Raw genomic sequence first — 18,146 nt, forward strand, 5'->3', positions numbered from 1 at the left:
GATGCTCTGTGTTTTCTCAGCTTACAGACTTGGTGTTTCTCAGTCTAGTGAGTGAGTAAGAATTCCATCTGAGATGGAGAAACCTTCCCTGCTTTCTTCATTAGGCATTGTCCTTGTAAGGATAAGATGCTCACAAACTTTGGATATCAAGAAACTTTTTTCTTACTACAATGGCAGAATTAGGGCCAGCTGAAGATCTACTTGCCTGTTTCTACCCATTCCAGAGAAGTCAAAAGAATAGCATCAGTCTATGTGCAAAACATTTTCCAAGTGGGTAACAAGTTGTTTCAAGACTTATATCCTATAGGATCACTAGGGTGTTTTTCCAAGAGTGCCCTAAACTAGTTTCATCGGAGCTCAAGTGTTATTGTTAATATTGTTAAGGAATCCAGAAATAGTGCTGACTGTAGGACAGAGCAATCTGAGAGCTGCTGTTCTGAAAAGAAGACCAATACCTCCTTCATACATAATTAGTAAATGTAAAGAGGGGACTATTGTCTAGAGACAACAAAATGTGACTGTGTTTATAGACATAAACTTGAAAAGCTACAATTTACAGAAGAGAAAGTGGTTGTTTGATAAGCGTGTTTTCTGTATGGGCAGCATGTACTTACCTTTCATTCTCTTAGGTGTGTCTTATATTTGAGAGAAACTGAGGTTATTTTTATTTTTATGTCTGTATTTGTACTGCAAGAGATGGTACATGGGTTATGTGTAAGTCATATAAACACCATTAAACCAAGAACAATTTATGGTTTAGGGATTTTCAAACACAATGATACGAATGGATATTGCAGTTTTTGATATTACAACCATTGCTTCTTGCAGTACTATGAATGCTGATGCACAATATAACAAGCCAGAAAGCGTGGTACTTTCAGTGTTCAAAAGCATCAATTGTATTGTGCAATTTAATGTAATTACTCTAAGGGATTTCAGACATATAGAGAAAAATACAGAGTTTCTGATGTAGTGTATACTATAATGGCAACTATTTTTTTTACAGATAGAGCAATCATATTCAATGATACTTAGTATCTAAATTGCCATTTTCTGTAATTAAGCACTACATGTTACACATTTTCAGATCTTAAAAATAGCCTTATAAGTAAATGGATGATCAAAACCATGGCTACCCCAAACTATTAGAAAAAAACTTATTATTGATTCAAACAACAGTACCTACTAGTTTTCAGTTGTGATTATGCAGCAGTACCTGAAAAAGATAAGGCTATTGACATTTTAAATTTTGCTGTTTATTATTTTTATAATTAATGACTTAGTAATTAAAATAATTATTAGTAATAATTGTGGCAAGCATATATTATATTAATTCTTATAATTATAAATGTATTGCACATATTTTATATCAAGTTTTAATTATTATGCATAATATGTAATATATAAAACAATTATAATAAATAAATAAGTTATTTCTTCCATTAGGCCAAATTTTCAAGTATGTTATTTACCATATTCATTTGCACAATCTAAAATTTTAGAATTATGACTAAATTGTCAAGTGAAGATTTATTGCTAATTTAATTGATTACAGAATCAATCTAATTTATTTGCTAATCTAATCAATTACAGTTTAATTGACTTTTAGAGCAGGGTCTGCCAGATTTTGTACAAGCCAGAACCAAGGATTGTCTTCATGATTACATGCTGGTAGATAATCTTGGTATTGTCCTTGGTATCATCCTGTCTTTTAACCTTCACCCAACATACACATAATTGTGCTTAGGGATTAGACAAGGCAATAACTTTACCTCTGAACTCAGGGTATGTTTCCTTAGTCTTTTTGTTGCCCTCAAAATTTGAATTGTCCTTTTTTTTTATATTTTACAAAGAAGCACATGAAATCAGGGTTGTCTCTTCCCTCATGTTGTGCATCTTCCAGATTTTCACATGAAAATTCTGATCCCATTCTGTGAATTAGTTTTTATTCAGGGTCAAAAAGACCAGAGGCCAATATTTGTACTCAGTTGTTTTCTGGTGAGGTTGTACTCACCAGAAAACATGCTGTACCAAGGGTACAGAGTTGTTTTGTGCCTGAGTTATTGTGAAGTCCTTGATTCTCAGCTGTGAATAATGTTGCTGCAGGATGCAAGGGAATCTAGTGACAATAGATGGTGATGCACTATTTGATTTCATGTCTTTGGAGTCATAGACTGCCTAGAAGCAGATAGCAGAAAGCAGTAAATACTGTGTACTTTATACAAGATGTTGTTAATTGATGCTTTGCAACTTCTTAATTGTGCTTATCTAATTGAATTTGTTTGTACATTTACATTCTTTGGCTCCATCATCTAACCATCATTTTGTGTTGTGCCTGGATTGGAAAAACACATTAATACTTAACATTTCCTACCTTTTTACAGTACTTAAATGCTTTACAAGAGTCCTCTTTCAGTCTGCTTTCATTAAACTGGGAACTTTGAGCTTCAAAATTCCAATTATATGGTATTTCTTCCACCTTCCCATCATTTATATGGTTCTTTTCCAGGAAAGGCCTTTCCAGGGCCTCTCTTTCAGCATCCAGAACCCACTAAAATAGGTCAGTGTCAGAAATAGTTCCTAATGCTTTGTACCATACTAAAATCATCTCCCTACTCATCCCTATGGAGGTGATGTGAATAGAGGAATCAATTTCATTTGCTTTCTCTTTGGTTGAGTGAACATCTATGTAGTGTATGGGAACTGGAAGTCTTCCAATAAATAACTTGGAAGGAGTTCTACTATTGAATACCCTGAATACCATGTAAATATGAGTTATTAAAATGGTATCTTTAGAGATGGAAGTTTAAAACCTTGCTTTAACTCAGATGAACAATGGGTTTGAGTCAAGGTGTCTCACAAGGGAAGGCACCAACCATTAGGGGGTAGAATATTCTCAGATAACCCCCCCCCGCCGTGTTTCCTCTTTTATGGGTTGTAAAAATTATTTGATTATTCATAGAGTCCAAAAGACAGAGAAAAAGCACTTTCAGAAAGTCCAGCTAGTACATGAAATGTGAGTTTCAGTAAATGAACTGGAATTGATACTTGGATATTTTTAATAAGGTAGACAAGAAGACACCAACAGAAGCAATCAAGAACAGATGATCCCTCTATATACTGTCTGGTGGCCAGGGCATTTTTGTGGAAGAGGCTTGTTCTGCCCTCCATGATGAGCAATTTTTTACACATCTTTGATGAGCGCATTAATATCATAATGAGCTGCACAATCTTAGCCTCATGCTCAGTATTTTTTTCATGTAAAAGTATTCAACAGTTTTACCTAGAATTTACAAACAGTTCCTTTCCCACAAGAGAAGGAAAAAGCAACTCCAGAACCTTTTTTCATATCGTCTGTTTGTGTCCCAAGTGCAGAGTTGTATAGGCAAAACATTGTTAGCAGTCCCAAGTGACTAGATGGCATGAAAATTGTTAAAACTTTCTTCACACAGCTGGTTCATAACCTTGCTGAGACTTACTTCCTCTGAGTAATCAAAATAAATGTTTTTTTTTCACAGTGTTATTCCAGGAATGTGGACCTATCCATAACATGTCAGTCTATGCTTGAGCTGTTTCCAGTTTAATTTTGCAGATCATCTTTAAGTTGCAGAGAATGCAGCAACCATGGCAGGCTTTAATTTCCTCCATTCATTCAGATCTAATTTTCACATAAAGCTATCAGGAGTACAGCTAGGTTGCAGTCAAACTCAGTGTTTCCAATAAAGCTGCAACAGAAATTGAACAGTTCCTACTTCACAGTAGGAATAGTATTTATTCACATAAAGCAGTAATTTTCATTCACTGGCTTTCACCAAATATACACGTGTCCATGGAATGTTCAAAATAGTGACAAACTAAGCCACTAAGCTAAATTTAATTGGTTAAGAATCTCATATGAGTTAAAAGCTGACTTGAGGATAATTCATTTTAACCTTACATTTTTTTCACAGATACATCTCTATAACACACCATGACTTAAGTATTCTGTGATACATATTTTGGGCAGAATTTGATCCTGGTAGATTGACAGGCAATTCTTAATTAAAACCAGAAATTGGGGATTAGGAAAAAATACTACTTGGTACAAATAGGACATTTAGCAGGTTTCATATGCTTTTAGTTGTTGAGAATACTGTATTAGTTACTGTGGAGTGATTCCTAGTTCAAGTATGCTCATTAGTAAAGGACAAGCCTTTCTTTTGAGACTGGATAAAATTACAATCCTTTTTTTAATAGACAGGAGGATTAACACACAAGATTAATAACCTTATTTTAATCAACAGGAGTTGATGTTTCCAGAAACTCTGAATGCCTCTAAGTGGAAAAGGTGTTCACCTCCATATACCGTTAAAACTAAATATACACTTTCTGTCTCTAAGAGAGTGAAAGTGGTCACACAGTCCTGCAGTCTTGCATCATGCCTTTTATGTTTTGGGCAGCAGGAAAAGATAACTACTAATAATTTCTCAGAGAAAAAATAATGTAAGACTAATACATTTTTAATCACAGCTCTGCTTATGGTCTCGGGTCTTGATTCTAACATCATTTAAAAAATCATAAGATAGAGTGTTAAACTATTCTCCTTAATAAATAGTAAGATTTTGAAAGGTGAATGTAATAGAATGTGAAGATTTTGTACATTGCTCAGGATGTCCAGGCTTCTGGGCACTCAGAAATCCGAGATGCATCTTCTGTAGGTGTAGATGGTCTACTCAGCCATGTACATGCAGTAAGCCAACACTTCCAGGAACTGTCACCTAAATTGCTTGTGTGGTGCAAGGATGGACAGTATCTCCACAGTAAATTTCGTCCCTTCAGAATGTCCCAAGGAAAATATTGGTACAGCCTTCCAAGCAGACTGAGTAGTTATATACAAGCCAAACTATCTGTATTCATGAGCTCTCTGATACATGAAAAGATAATGGGCATTATGACTACGGGCACTCTATGTGTTAATAATTTATCAAAATAGGTAAGCATTAGTGGTGAGCTGCAATTTTTGTGGCATTGATTCTTTTAAAAAACCCCACATAATAATAGAAACCTATAGCCAAAAATGGCATCTCAAATGTTTGTGTGTGTGTGTGTACTCAAAACTATGCATTTTTCTATCCAGGATCGTCAATAAGTTAACAATATCACCGCATATTAAATCATGTAGTCACTGTGTGCTTACTACAAAACCTGTTAGAAAACTTAATTATCTAATCATCTAGACTACTAACAAGATAAAGTAAGGGACAGGCATCTCAAAAATGGTTTGTTGGACCTGAATCATTGTATTCTTTTGCTTCTGTAAGAGTTTTATTCACATGTGCATAGATTGCGAAACCTACTATGCATTGTGAATGACAGTAGGAAATAACTTTTTCTTGTCAGAGCTGTCTGATTCTAGCAATCAGAGCAATCTCACAAAAACTTTTTGGAGTCATATAATTGATATGTCTTCAGGCTAATCATGTTATGTTATAATAGGACACTGCCAGCTATTTTTAGTTACTGTTATGTAAAATATGCATTCCAGAATGACTAGAGGGAACAAGAGGCTTCAGTCAGCAGTGTCCACAATAATCGTTTCTGAGAGAAGAGAGAGGGGTAACCCCTAACAGTTCTTTGGTTTAGGAAATTTTGGTGGATTACCAACTGTGACAGTTGAAACATGTAGATATTTGGGTAGCGGTAAGGAATTTCATATGTTCTTTATTAAGGATGTAGGAAAACCTGTAGTTTCATTGCAGACGTTTTTCATGTAATGTATTCCAAGAACAAGCACAGTCTCAGTCATTACTTTTTAGATCACTTTTCTGCCATGTATTTTACAATAATCAGTGGGCTTTTACAAGACACCATTAAAAAAAAACCAAGTTAATATCGATTTATCTCAAAGATGACAGATCTTTGAATATTGTATCCATCTTTATGTTAGTAAGAACATGCATATAACTGCATTAACTTTATTCTTTAACAATTAGTCCATCAAAGCAATATGTTTCTTTCAACTTCTGGCAGTCTCAACCTCAAAAAAAAAAATATTATGTGATATTTATGCTTGACAGAGCTCTTAGAAGAAAACAGGAGCAAAGTTTCTGGGGTCAGCATTAGAACTATAGAGTACCGTTAATGTACTAGACTCCCAAATGATTCATGAAAGGAAGACCAGTGGTAAATAAAAGATTAAAAAAGCCAAACATAATGAAGTGTCAGTAGAAGTAAAAGTGTAGGAAGTTTTCAATGGACAGACAGTATTACATTAAAATTAGAACCATGAATTATATTTTGCTTATGAAGGCACCATTTTCAAAGGAAGATTTCATCATCATTGTATATTAAAGTAAAATGTGTTCTTTTCATGGGCATCAGGGATGGCATGGAACATCATAAGACTACAGATAAGATGGGAAGGAATATGAAACAGAATCCTATTTCATAGAAATTTAAATGAGAATTTTTAAATGAATCTGTCTATGAAAAATTACTTTGAGTATTATTATAGTTATCTAGATACAAAATATTTACAATTTTCTTTCAATTTCTTCAATTTCTAGTTTTTAAGCAAAACTGGTAATCTTTCACATATTTTTTAGAGTCATATACTTTAGAGAAGCTGACACTAAAAGGCTGTCTAGATTTTTTCTAACTTGGCAAAATACTTAGCTAAAAGAACTGTTACAACTGTTACTGATTATGGAATGTATAGTCAGCAAATGACAAAAGCAAATTAGGAAGTCAGTTTATAATCATGAGCAATTAAGAGTTGTGAGACAAATTATATGAAGAAAATGAGAAACTTTTATGGCAATAATGAATTTAAATTATGACACACTAATAATGAGATCATTCCATTTGGAATGTTAAATAATTCAGTCTGTTAAATTCTAAATGCAATTTCTCAACATTAACTATCAACAAATTATTTTACTACATTATTTTTGAGACCTTTATTTTAAGACATTTATTTGACATAAAAAGGTAAAATGATTATAACAACATGCAACAGGGCATACAACAGAGTACACGATTGTGAGAAATCAGGTAAAGTTTAACTGGCTTTTGGTACTATAAAAAGAATCTTATTCTTAGAAAAAGAGTCTTCTGTTCCTGAGTGTCTGTCAGAGTGTGTACTCACATATCAGCTATGCTGTGGATAAGACTTCAGGTAGAAGAATACAGTGTGACCACAACTCCAGTTCCTCTTTACACGCCTAGTGAAATGCAATGTCACCAAACAATACTGCCCTACGTAGTTCCTCTTGTTGCCCCATGGCTAATACTGTCCATGGCTAAGCAAACGACTGAACCTTCCAAACTTATTTATGTCTGAATAGCGTCATAACTACAGAATACCTTCTTCATTATGTGAAAAATATGCGTCTCAGTAAGAACTGTTCACTTTTTATAATTTGTACCCAAACTCAGTAAAAATTAGGGGGAAAAAAATCAAGGCATTCATTTCCCAAGAGGCAATCTCAGACTGTTCTAAATCAAAACTAATTGGAGGAGGGCAAGGAGGAGGAAATGTCAGTTGAGGGAAATTAGCTATCAGGAACATCCACAGTCCTCTTGCCATTATCACTAAAGAGAGACATACATGGAAACCAAGGTCCCCAAACTGCTCATATGTTAGAGCTTAATACCAATCCTTCCTACCCTGTCACTCTTACGGTGTTGGATTCTTATGGCAGACTGCCTAGCACTAGGAGGCAAGTTAAGCAGTTTCGCATAGAACTTTCTGGGCCTCTTGAATGCCTTCCATCGTACGCATACAGTCCTTCCTTCTCTGTGTACTGTGGGATCAATTAGTTTAACTTATAGATTACACTAATAGGAAGGTAACTTTCCTAACATATTTAAATTGCTTGGTTATTGCTGGTCTTCGTATTGAGGAAGGTGGAGGACTACGATTTGGTTTGGGGAAGATAGGTAGTGAATACCACAAAGGCCAAAGTAGATGAGGAATAGAGGAAAACATCCAACCCCCTTTTGGGATTCTTGATTGTTTTGTTGGTTTGGTTTTTTTTTTGTTTGGGTTTTTTTTGTTTTATAACTGTTCTTTGATTTTTAAAGGCAAAGGAGTTAGGAACTATGCCCTGTGTGGAATGCTTGAGCATTTTCTTAGTAATTGGGGCACCTCCCCTTCCTGGCTGGTAGCATGCTAATATGCTGAATCTTTGGAATGACTGAATTTATTGTGGTTGAGAGATTAAAATGCTTGCATTCTTGACAGACAATTCATCTGATCAGGAGAACAGCAAAATAACTAGAGTACATTCTTGAGAAGATGATAGGGATAGGTGAGGATCATCTCTCTGTTTCTTAGGACTTTTCAAGGTCAAGCTTTTCTGGAAAGAAAAAGGTTGAGTAAGCCAACAAAAGCCCTTGTGAGATGAAAAAAAGATGGTAGGAGTGGTTATTCTGGATGGGAGTGGGAGACAGAAATAGAAATTGGTTTTCAGACAACACCAGAATAAGGATAGGCATGCTACATTACTTAGCCCAAATATTTGGACTACTTTTCCTTCTCTACACTGCTATCTTTGCAGAATAATTATGAGTAATCTAAGTTAAAAAAAAAAAAGAAAATCAAAATAAGCTGAAGTGAGTTTAGGATCTTCAGCATTGCTGAAATTGCACTGTGAAAGATCTGTTGTTTATTTCAGTGATATAGCAGTTTTTTCAATTTATTGTCAGTTTCTTCCATGAATTTGACAGTTTAATATTTTGTGACAGTTAAAGCTTTACTTCATGTAAATGTACTTTGATTTCAGGCATTCCAAACAAATTTGTTACAGGTCTGTCTCATACTGATAATGAAAGAAGATAGAAAAAGATACATAACCAATAGTGTTTTTGACAGTTTTCTGCCAAGTCACACTATGTGGTTTCAGCTGTGAAATGAAAAATAATTTTGTTGAAAATATCCCTATAGAGTCTAAAGAGAGTTCTATGAATTTCAGTCCTGACCTTTAAATCCTGTATACAAGTAATAGCTGAGTCATGAGATGCTCACACCATTTTGTCATGCATCACTTGTTAATGACCTTTCTTGACCTTATAAAAAAAAATTGAAACAAAGGAAATGAGTACCCATAGTTGCTTTACCATAAAAAAGCTATTATTTAATATGAATAGCCCCATTCCAAAGCCTGAAGTTCAATGAAATAGCTAGTGTGTGTTTTATAAGTTCATTGTAAAAGGATAATATTTCAAGGTAGACATTTTACAAATTGTTACACAGCTATCTTTTTGTACTATTATATTCAGAAGGCTGCAACATGAGAAGGCATTCAGCACCAGGTGTGCAAATTAGGCAGGCAACAGTAGAAAAGTTAATAGAAAAAAATGAAAGAGAAGAAAGGGCCAGAGGACCTCATTGCTCGCTCAGGCTCTTCACAGTGGTACTTGATGGGAGGAAGGGAGCATAAGTTGGAACAAAAGAGGATCAGCCTAGATATAAGTAAAACATTTTTAAAGAAAAACATTTTTCAACCTGAGGACAGTCAAAAGTGGAACAGGTTGCCCAGAGAGGCTGAACAGTCTCCATGCTTGGAGGTTTTCAAGGTGTTACTTAATAAAGCCCTGAGCAACCTGGTCTGATCTCATCACTGACCCTGTTTTGAGCACGAAGCTGAACTAGAGACCTCCCACAGCTCCTTGCCACCTGAATTATCCTAGAATCCTATGATCATACAGTACTGGGTACCCAACTGCTGGTAAAAAGAGAAAGCTTTCATAAAGTAACAGTAAAAAGGAAAACATATTGCCAGATGGGAAAAGAGGTAATAGAGCCCTTACTTCAGTAGCTCTTTGTCCACTTATTCCGTATTGCAACCATATAAGGGGGCAGGTATGTTCAAAGTTAGGAACGGGAAAGAGGGCAGTCTACAAAGTCTGCGTGCTAGCTCTGGAATAGTTGATGGGGATAGAGTGGGGAGTCTGCCAAGATAATTTAGACAATTAGGGCGAAGAAAGACCGTATATGTCAAGGGTAATCTAGAATGCTTTTCTCCTTGTGCTGTGTTTTGCTTTTGTGACTCTGTTTTAACAAAATTTTATTTCTATTCTTATCTTGACAGAATTCAGTAGGCATGCTCTTTTAGATTTAAATCTTGTCATGACATAAATACAGCCTTCCCTGGAAAGGCGGACCTAATTGAGGTGCACTGAAAAGAAATGTTCATGGTACCTATATTCAGGGCTCCTCCCAAGTCTTCAGCTTACTTCCATACTAGGCTGCAGATGTCTCTTGGTAATGTTAACACCGGTTAACCCAACTCCCTTGGTATGTCTGGAGATAGTCTGAAACTTTGATGAGCAGCAGGAAAGTGGAAGATGGCTTCAGACTTGAAAGGGGCGGGATCGAAAGGGAAGTTGTCACTTTCAACTTGTCACATTAACACGTTGAAGATTGTCTTCCCAACATTTTTTTTTATTCTGTTCATTAGCCTACAAATATGAAAAGCTGAGTTCCATTCCTAAGACTAAATCTTTTTTTTTTTGCCTATGTATTCAAAACAGAAATAAAACTATTAACCCTTATGAAGTTCACAGGTAGATGGTGATGATAGTGATGCTGGAGGTGCTGGGGAAGCAACTATTAGTTTCACTTTAACTAAAAGTGAAATAGGTGAAAGAAAATATATAAAATGCCAGTATCGAGGATATTAGCAAAGATTTATGAAGATATGTATAAATATTAAAATAATTTCTTATTTCAGAAAAAAATGGAGTTGAATGTACAATCACAGAAAATGACATTTTTATCTTATACAACTTTGTTTCTTTTTTAGTGGCAAAGCATTACTATAACACTGGTTGAGAAAGTGCAGATGGTTGCTGTAATCCTAGGATCTCTGTTCTTAGTAGCAAGTGTGACTTGGCTTCTATGGTCAGCCTTCAGCCCTTATGCAGTATGGCAAAGAAAGGACATCCTTTTTCAAATCTGCTATGGAATGTATGGTTTTATGGATCTAGTATGCATAGGTAAGCTCAAAATCTTTAAACAGCCCAGACTGTGGTTTAAGACTGTGACTATATCTATTTTTCTAATTGGTCACTCTAATTGATCACTCCAGTTCTTTGCAGATTTATTCTCAGCTGGTACCTTTGGCAAATACTGCTTTTTACAGTGTTACAAATACTGCAAAAAGAACCAAAGAAACTTTACTCTCAGATTCATCATTCACCTCAAGATCAAGGGGTGAGAACAAGATCAGTTTCAATTTCTTGAAAAATAGATAGCTAACAAAGTTCAGGAAGTTAAATTGATGAAAATAACAAAGACATTACTAAAATAATTAGTAAAATTACATGCTGTCAAGTCTTCTACTGATGCTACTTTGCATTAGATTGTACCATCGTGAAGTGCACAAGAAGCCCTTGAGGATGTCGTCAAACTACATATCCAAAATTAAGTTGCACAGACTTATATGGGTTACTGTGCTGGTAATAGAAAAGAATAGAGAAGACAGGCATGAGTTCTTTGTACATCATAAACAGTTATGAAACACTCTAATAGTGCTAACTATAATAAATTACTATACTATTAAAAAGTCTCAAGTCATTTAACTCTTGCTGAAATTTTATAAAAGAAAATGCAATTTACTGCAAAGCTATTTTGACCAGGTTTGAAATTTCTGAAAATATACTGGACCCAAAAATATTAAGTAGAAATCTCTTTAGTATTTGATAAAACAACCTTGCATTGATTGTTAGAATAGCTATGATTATTTGCAGAGAAAATTAAACCTTAAACTAAACATTAAACCACATTCTTAGAATTGCAATTCCAAGAAAAACCAGAAGTCAAATGCTATCTGATGTTTTCTTTGAGATTTCTGAGTGATAAACGTTGATGTTATCCCCATCTGATATTTGGGAATTCAGAAGGACAGTTCTGAATTCTGCTCAATAAGATGCAAAGAAAAAGAGTGATCCCTAATATCAAGGCTTTTGCTGCAACCATAAAGCCATATCATCTTTTATTGAAACCATCCCATTACTGTAAGAGTATTTATATTTCAGCTGGATCAGCAGTTCTGTTTATTTCGTAATTTTTCTGAGAGAATATTTCAGAACACAGGCTTTCTTCTGTGAACCCAAATTTCTTCTCAGACAGAAAAATGAACAAAGTCTAGGTCTCTAATACTCTGGACAAGTGCTCAGCTTCTAAATGAAAAAAAGGTCTCATCTACATATCCTCTTACATGCTGATTCCTGAATACCACTTTTTCTGGCTTAAGACTCAATATTGAGTTTTTTGCTTTTGCTTAAGAAAACACTAAGTGAAGACGAAACGTGCTTCAGGTATTCTAAACTTTTCATTTATATGGAATTCTGTTTTTTCACAGAGATTACAATTGTAAAAAATTTACTTTGATATGCATCAACTAGTTGGAATAACCAGTTATTTCAAACTGTATCCATTTCTTTTCATTTGTTTGACTGTTAAAACACCTAAACCAAATTAATCTCAAAATCAATCGAGAATGTCTGTGGGTGACCAGAAATGTAAATGTATTTATCTGTAGAAGTAAACTACAGAAGGCGAGCCTTTAATAGTTTGGCACATGCAGTTATGTAGCTGCTTTTCAAGCCAGCCAGGCTCAAGCCATCTCTGGACTGGAAGCTACTGAACTAACTGGTATCCCACCTGGCTGTGAAGCTTCTAGCCTAACTGGTACCATGCAGGAGCAAAGTGAATGTGCAGCTGTCTTCACCCACCAGATAAACTGACTTGGCTGTAATTACATAAATGCATATTTTATAGTCTTACTATAAATAATACATAGAAATCTTTATGTAAAACTGACTATAATTAAACATTTGGACACTGTTTTGTAATTACAAAGTTCAGTGCCCATATGACTTAACAGTTTACTAAACTGTGTCTGGAAATGCAGAAAGCTGTATAAAGGAGGTTTGGTAATTGTAGGATTCTGGTGATGCAGATTCATTCAGCCCACTTATTCTGCACGTAATTTCAAGTAATCTGAATTCTGTAGGCCTGTGAGACCAGGAGTTCTTGTAACTCTTGAAAATATTTGTTTAATATATTCAACTTTATTCAATTTTATCTTTTTCTTTCATCACAAAGTAAGGGATCCCAGATTGATAGTTTTAATTTAAAACATTCGAAAAAAGTTCTCTAATAGATGGATGTAATTATTACTCATGAATGATTTAAACAAACCCACCACTGTCCATTATGCTGATGACTTCCCAAAGGCATTAACATATGATTTTGCCATTGCATATTATATATAATCTCTTATATCAAGCTTGTAGTGCTTACAGCCAGCCGCAGCTCTTACTTAGTATCTCCTCTCGTTTGTGTTAGTCATCCATGGCATTCTCTTAGTTTTCACCAGGATTTACAGGGAATGAATACCTATACTCCCACTGGAATCTTTCTTTATTTCAATGAAAAATCTATGCAGACATGTGGGTTTTCCTGTGCAGCACATATTTCAAGCCAAGTGCTTTAGTTAGTGGTGGCATGACCAAGGCTTCTTCCAACTGCCTTCAGTTATGCCTCCGCATAACTTTGCATAAACAGTATGAATATTTTTGGTCATTTGTGAAGTTTAAATATCTGTACTTTTTGCAATGTTTTGTTGACATTATTTTGAAAAGCAGTTTGCCTAAAGGTACTGACATATTTATACAACATCTTTGAAAACTTGTACATATTAATTTGTTTTCCCAATGATTGATTCATATACCATACGTAGCATACCACCTACTTTCTTCTCAATGAAATTACATGTAACTTGTATTTTAATTCTTGGTCTTGTTTTACTTTTCACCAAAATAAATGTCCCAAAGATTACAGATCACCAATATAGTATGTTCTATTCATTCCAGTGTACATATTTTATTAGTATCCATTGTTCTTCTTGTTCTACTCTAAATTTTTCCAGAATTCTTCCTAACAAGATTGGGTTTACTTACTGGTGTTAGTTTCAACCCTAAAAGTCACTAGTTTGTACATTTCTGCATCTAAGCTGGGCATAAAAGCTGTTCTCTTTGAAACTTTCTGATGGTAGAAGTTTTCCTAAGGCAAACCTTAAATGTTTAATCCAGTAGAACTACTGCCTGTGAAACCGAGAGCTGTGGCAGTCATAGTGCCACGATCACACCACCCATGTAGGGATTGTCAAAAGGAGGGAATTAATGAGCTAATATGAAATAAATGAATAATAGAACCCCCTTATTTAGCCACTGAAGGACAGTACACCAAGCCTTTGCCATTCTACTTTGTAGACCTAGCAATTATTTCTCATAACAGTGAAGTCATATAATTTTATAAATTTTCACAGGAATATAATCAACTACTAGTCACAAATGGTTCTAACGTGAACAAAATCTCTCACAAATAATAACAGCTTACTTGCAGTCCCAGAAAACCAGTGCAGCTCCTTTCGAGTATGAAAAGCAATTGTAACCATTGCACTAGAAACATGAGTGGTGCCAGTAGTACTATGGCAAGGAAGTAAGAGATGGGACCCAATGTGAGGTGTGAATAGCCCTCTCAAAGCTTCTTTCTTCTCAACCAAGGAACTTGATGCCTGTCAACATTTGTGTAACTCTCTGGTTTTAACAGTGTAAAGGATGAAGTTACTTATAGTGACCACATCTAACCGCACATAATACTTATCTACTCAGAAAGTCTTTTTTTTTTCTAATTTTAAATAATTTAGAAAGAGTTATATTGCTATTTTTAGAGTGGACATGTTTCACTAATGCTTTGTGCAATTTATTGCATTTTTTTATATCTGTGCGCCCTAGAATAGTATTAAGAGACGTCATTTTGTCCAGTGGTAGAGTCTGTTTCTCAAAAGGGTCTTTTATTCCCTGGTAGAAGTTTGTGATGTTTCTGGGAAGACCATTCCTAAATGCTTACAAGAAAGATTAGTGTGATAAATAAGACTACTTTGGAACCTAATAGTACCAAATCAGAATGTACTAAGACTAGTTGCCTGCTTGTAAAGACATTCAGTACAAAAAATTTCAAGTGGCCTTGTGACTGAGGGTAAGAAATCCTTTCAATAGAGTGAAAGAATCTCGTAGTACTTTGCAATAAAAGAAAAGAAAATTATGATTTCTCTATAATCCTATTGTCTGGATCCCACTACAATCCCTACATCTTAGAAATAATTCCTGAATGTCTTCTTAGAGCCTTAGGACATTTTGCCAGCTCCATCGTCCCAACACTCTGTTCCTTGTAGATATTAATTGGACAGAATATCAGAACAGCTAACAGTAGTGAATTCTAACACTTTCTCTAGGGATCATCTGGGTAAACAAGTAATTTTTTTTTTTCCCTAGGACTGTGCAACTATGTCCTCTGTGCTGTTGAAATCATGGTATTTGGAATAAGTCAGTATTACTCGTGGATTTATCCTTGTTTTCTCTCTCATGTCGTCGTTCATTGCTGTGAAACTCTTAAGAAAAAGGAGATTCTTTGCCATTTTCTTACATCTTCACTTTAGTGACTACTTATGTTTTGAGCATTAAAACTTCCCTAAAACTGGAAAATCTCCAGCATTTAAACCTTACCCTTTGTTGTCTTGGAACTGTTGGTGCTGAGAGGCTTTTCCCCCCCGTTCCATGGAAAATATCTTTCAAAGAGACAAAAGATCTCTTGGAATTCTTTTGCCTCTTCTATATACGCCTTTTTCAATCTCTAGTTTTGTCAGATGGGAAATAAACTTTTATGGGAGGAATTATGGAAGTGCTCCTTTTCTCCAAATCTGACAACTTTATTTCAAGCCTTGCAATATTTGATCCTTTGTTCATTAGCTCCTTTGGAGCATATGTGAATAACAGCTTCCATTTTAAAGAAAAGTTCTGTTCCTTGCTATTGTTGAAAAAACTTGGAAAACGTAATTTCAGTAAATCCTGAAAACTCAAAAAAATTAAAAAAGAGCTCCCTAAAAGGAGTCCTATGACTTTTTCTGTTATAATTTTGAAAGGATACTTTTGACAGTTTAAATGCACCTCATGTACTTCAATGATCCCTCCTCAACTGCTTCCTTATGTTGTTCAGGTTCCAATGGAGTGCAGGCAGGTATTGAAAATCTTTACATTGGGGTAAATAGGTACTCTCAATTTTGCTTCATCACAATCTTGAGGGAAATTGGGCCAAAGAATACTATGATCTAGTGACAAGTAGAGGGAAAATTATGCTCATCTCCCTTATCATTCTGTAGGAAATCCAACAGGAAAAAAAAAGGGGGGGGAATCTTTGTCACATCAGTAAAACCATGGCTTATTTGTTTTGTACATTTTGTACATGATCAAACACATTTATTCTTTTTAAGACAATACAGCCAGTTTTGAAGGTGCATTTATGTATTAACATGGCTGTTAAATTCTTAGGACAGGTGGCTTTATATATATATGAGAAGATGAAGATAGACATCTTGCAATCAAGAAAATTTTCCATTCAAATGCTATGCTGGTACAAAATCCACTTCAAATATTTAACATTTAATTAAGTTTATATTGTGTTAGTTTTGCTGTATCGGCTGCTTCAAAAAATTCTAGGCAACTTGAAAGCCTGACAGAGATGCTGCATTTGCTATCATGTCCTTCTGCAAGCAATCTTCTTGTTTCTCCGTCTTTCAGTGTAATGATCTTTAAAAATGTGTTAGAGTAGGCATTGCTGTCCGCAAATCATTGCACTTGAATCCGAGGTTTGCTGTTCATATCAATGTTTTTATCATCCTTTCTGCTTGTGTCATCCTTCTTTGAATGTCTCCTTTCTGGTATCAGTTAACCACGCTAAGAGGCCTCAGACGCTTAAATCACAATTTCGTTGTGTAGGAACAGGTGATATACAATAGCTATGCAATAAAGGACTGTAGCACCGCAGATCCTATTGTAGATGTGGCCATATATAGGAAAATTTTAAGCAAGCATTACACTGGACAAAAGATTTATAAATGTTTTTGGCTAGGCAGTTTGCTTTCCTTCCAAAGCAGGGAGTCAAAGGAAACCTGTGACATTGCTCAGAACCATATAAGTTACCAGGCTGGTTGAGGAATGGAGGAAAAACCTAATAAGAAAGCTGAAGCCCCATGTGTCTCCCCAGTAAATCCATGTTTGAAATACTTACACATAAAGAGCGTGTATATAAATATATATACACTTATACATATATATGAAAAGTGAGGAGTTTTGTTTAAGTAAATAAATTGCTTGCATGTATACAATAGGCATAAATATTAGGTACATGGAAGCTCATAAGCAGATTGATCTGTTGAGGACTCCAGATACTCTATTTTCTTTGAAGTACCTTTTAAAAGATTTCCTGGGTCTCAACAAAAAAGATGTTTCTCAACTTTTGTCTACCGATTTTTGAAGATAAAGAAGAAAGCCTATCATCCTTGCCATGCTCATCATAGTTAATAATAACATTTAATTTCTTCTTGCTCTACTGAAGCAAGGCACGAAAGTCATTATATTTACAGCTGTTTCAGGTTTTCATAAATCTTCGGTGCTCCCAAGTTGAACTAAGTTTAGCTGAACTACATTTGTTTGTATCTGTACTGAATTCTATAAAACACTTTAACAAATTTAGGACCATCCTGTTCATTACAGAAGGTCTAACTTACTTAAAGATCTACTTACACCAGTTCAAATCTCAGTAAATAGTACTTACCATGAACAAGGATAACACTAGCATAAACAGTCAATTTACAAATCTGACAGTAAGGTTCTTTTATATCATTTTACTTAAACCTAAATACATTATTTAGTTAGACACGCTTAGATTATTCCAGTAATGGTTATGTTGAGCTTTCATTCAGAACAATTTTATTATTTCCTCTACATGTTCCCGCCTCCCAATCTTAAAACACACATGAATAACCAGTTATATTATGTATGTACTATTTGAATGATCAGAGTTACAAGTAATTTAATAGTCTCTGGCAACTGCCAGATTTATTACAATGTGTTACATCTGTGTTTGCTCTCGAAGTGGTATCCAGTGACATTTTGTACAAACTATTCTTTTTTCTTAATTTCAGGACTGATAGTACATGAAGGTGCATCTGTTTATCGAGTGTTTAAGCGCTGGAGGGCTGTGAATCTGCACTGGGATGTGTTAAATTATGATAAAGCCACAGACATAGAAGAGA

General features: G+C 34.9%; 1 protein-coding gene across 1 annotated transcript in view; it reads left to right on the forward strand.

Moving 5' to 3' along the window:
• The window catches only part of MARCH11 (membrane-associated ring finger (C3HC4) 11), a 37,417-nt gene that overhangs the window by 19,088 nt on the left and 183 nt on the right, over nt 1-18,146 (forward strand). Inside the window, 3 exon segments of the mRNA XM_009883794.1 lie at nt 10,788-10,980; nt 18,036-18,141; nt 18,143-18,146. The exon segment at nt 18,143-18,146 is cut by the window's right edge and continues 183 nt beyond it. Of these exon segments, the coding sequence (XP_009882096.1) occupies nt 10,788-10,980; nt 18,036-18,141; nt 18,143-18,146 (303 nt within the window).

The sequence above is a fragment of the Charadrius vociferus genome, unplaced genomic scaffold (genome assembly GCF_000708025.1).
Source record: "Charadrius vociferus isolate BGI_N301 unplaced genomic scaffold, ASM70802v2 scaffold103, whole genome shotgun sequence".
NCBI lineage: Eukaryota > Metazoa > Chordata > Aves > Charadriiformes > Charadriidae > Charadrius > Charadrius vociferus.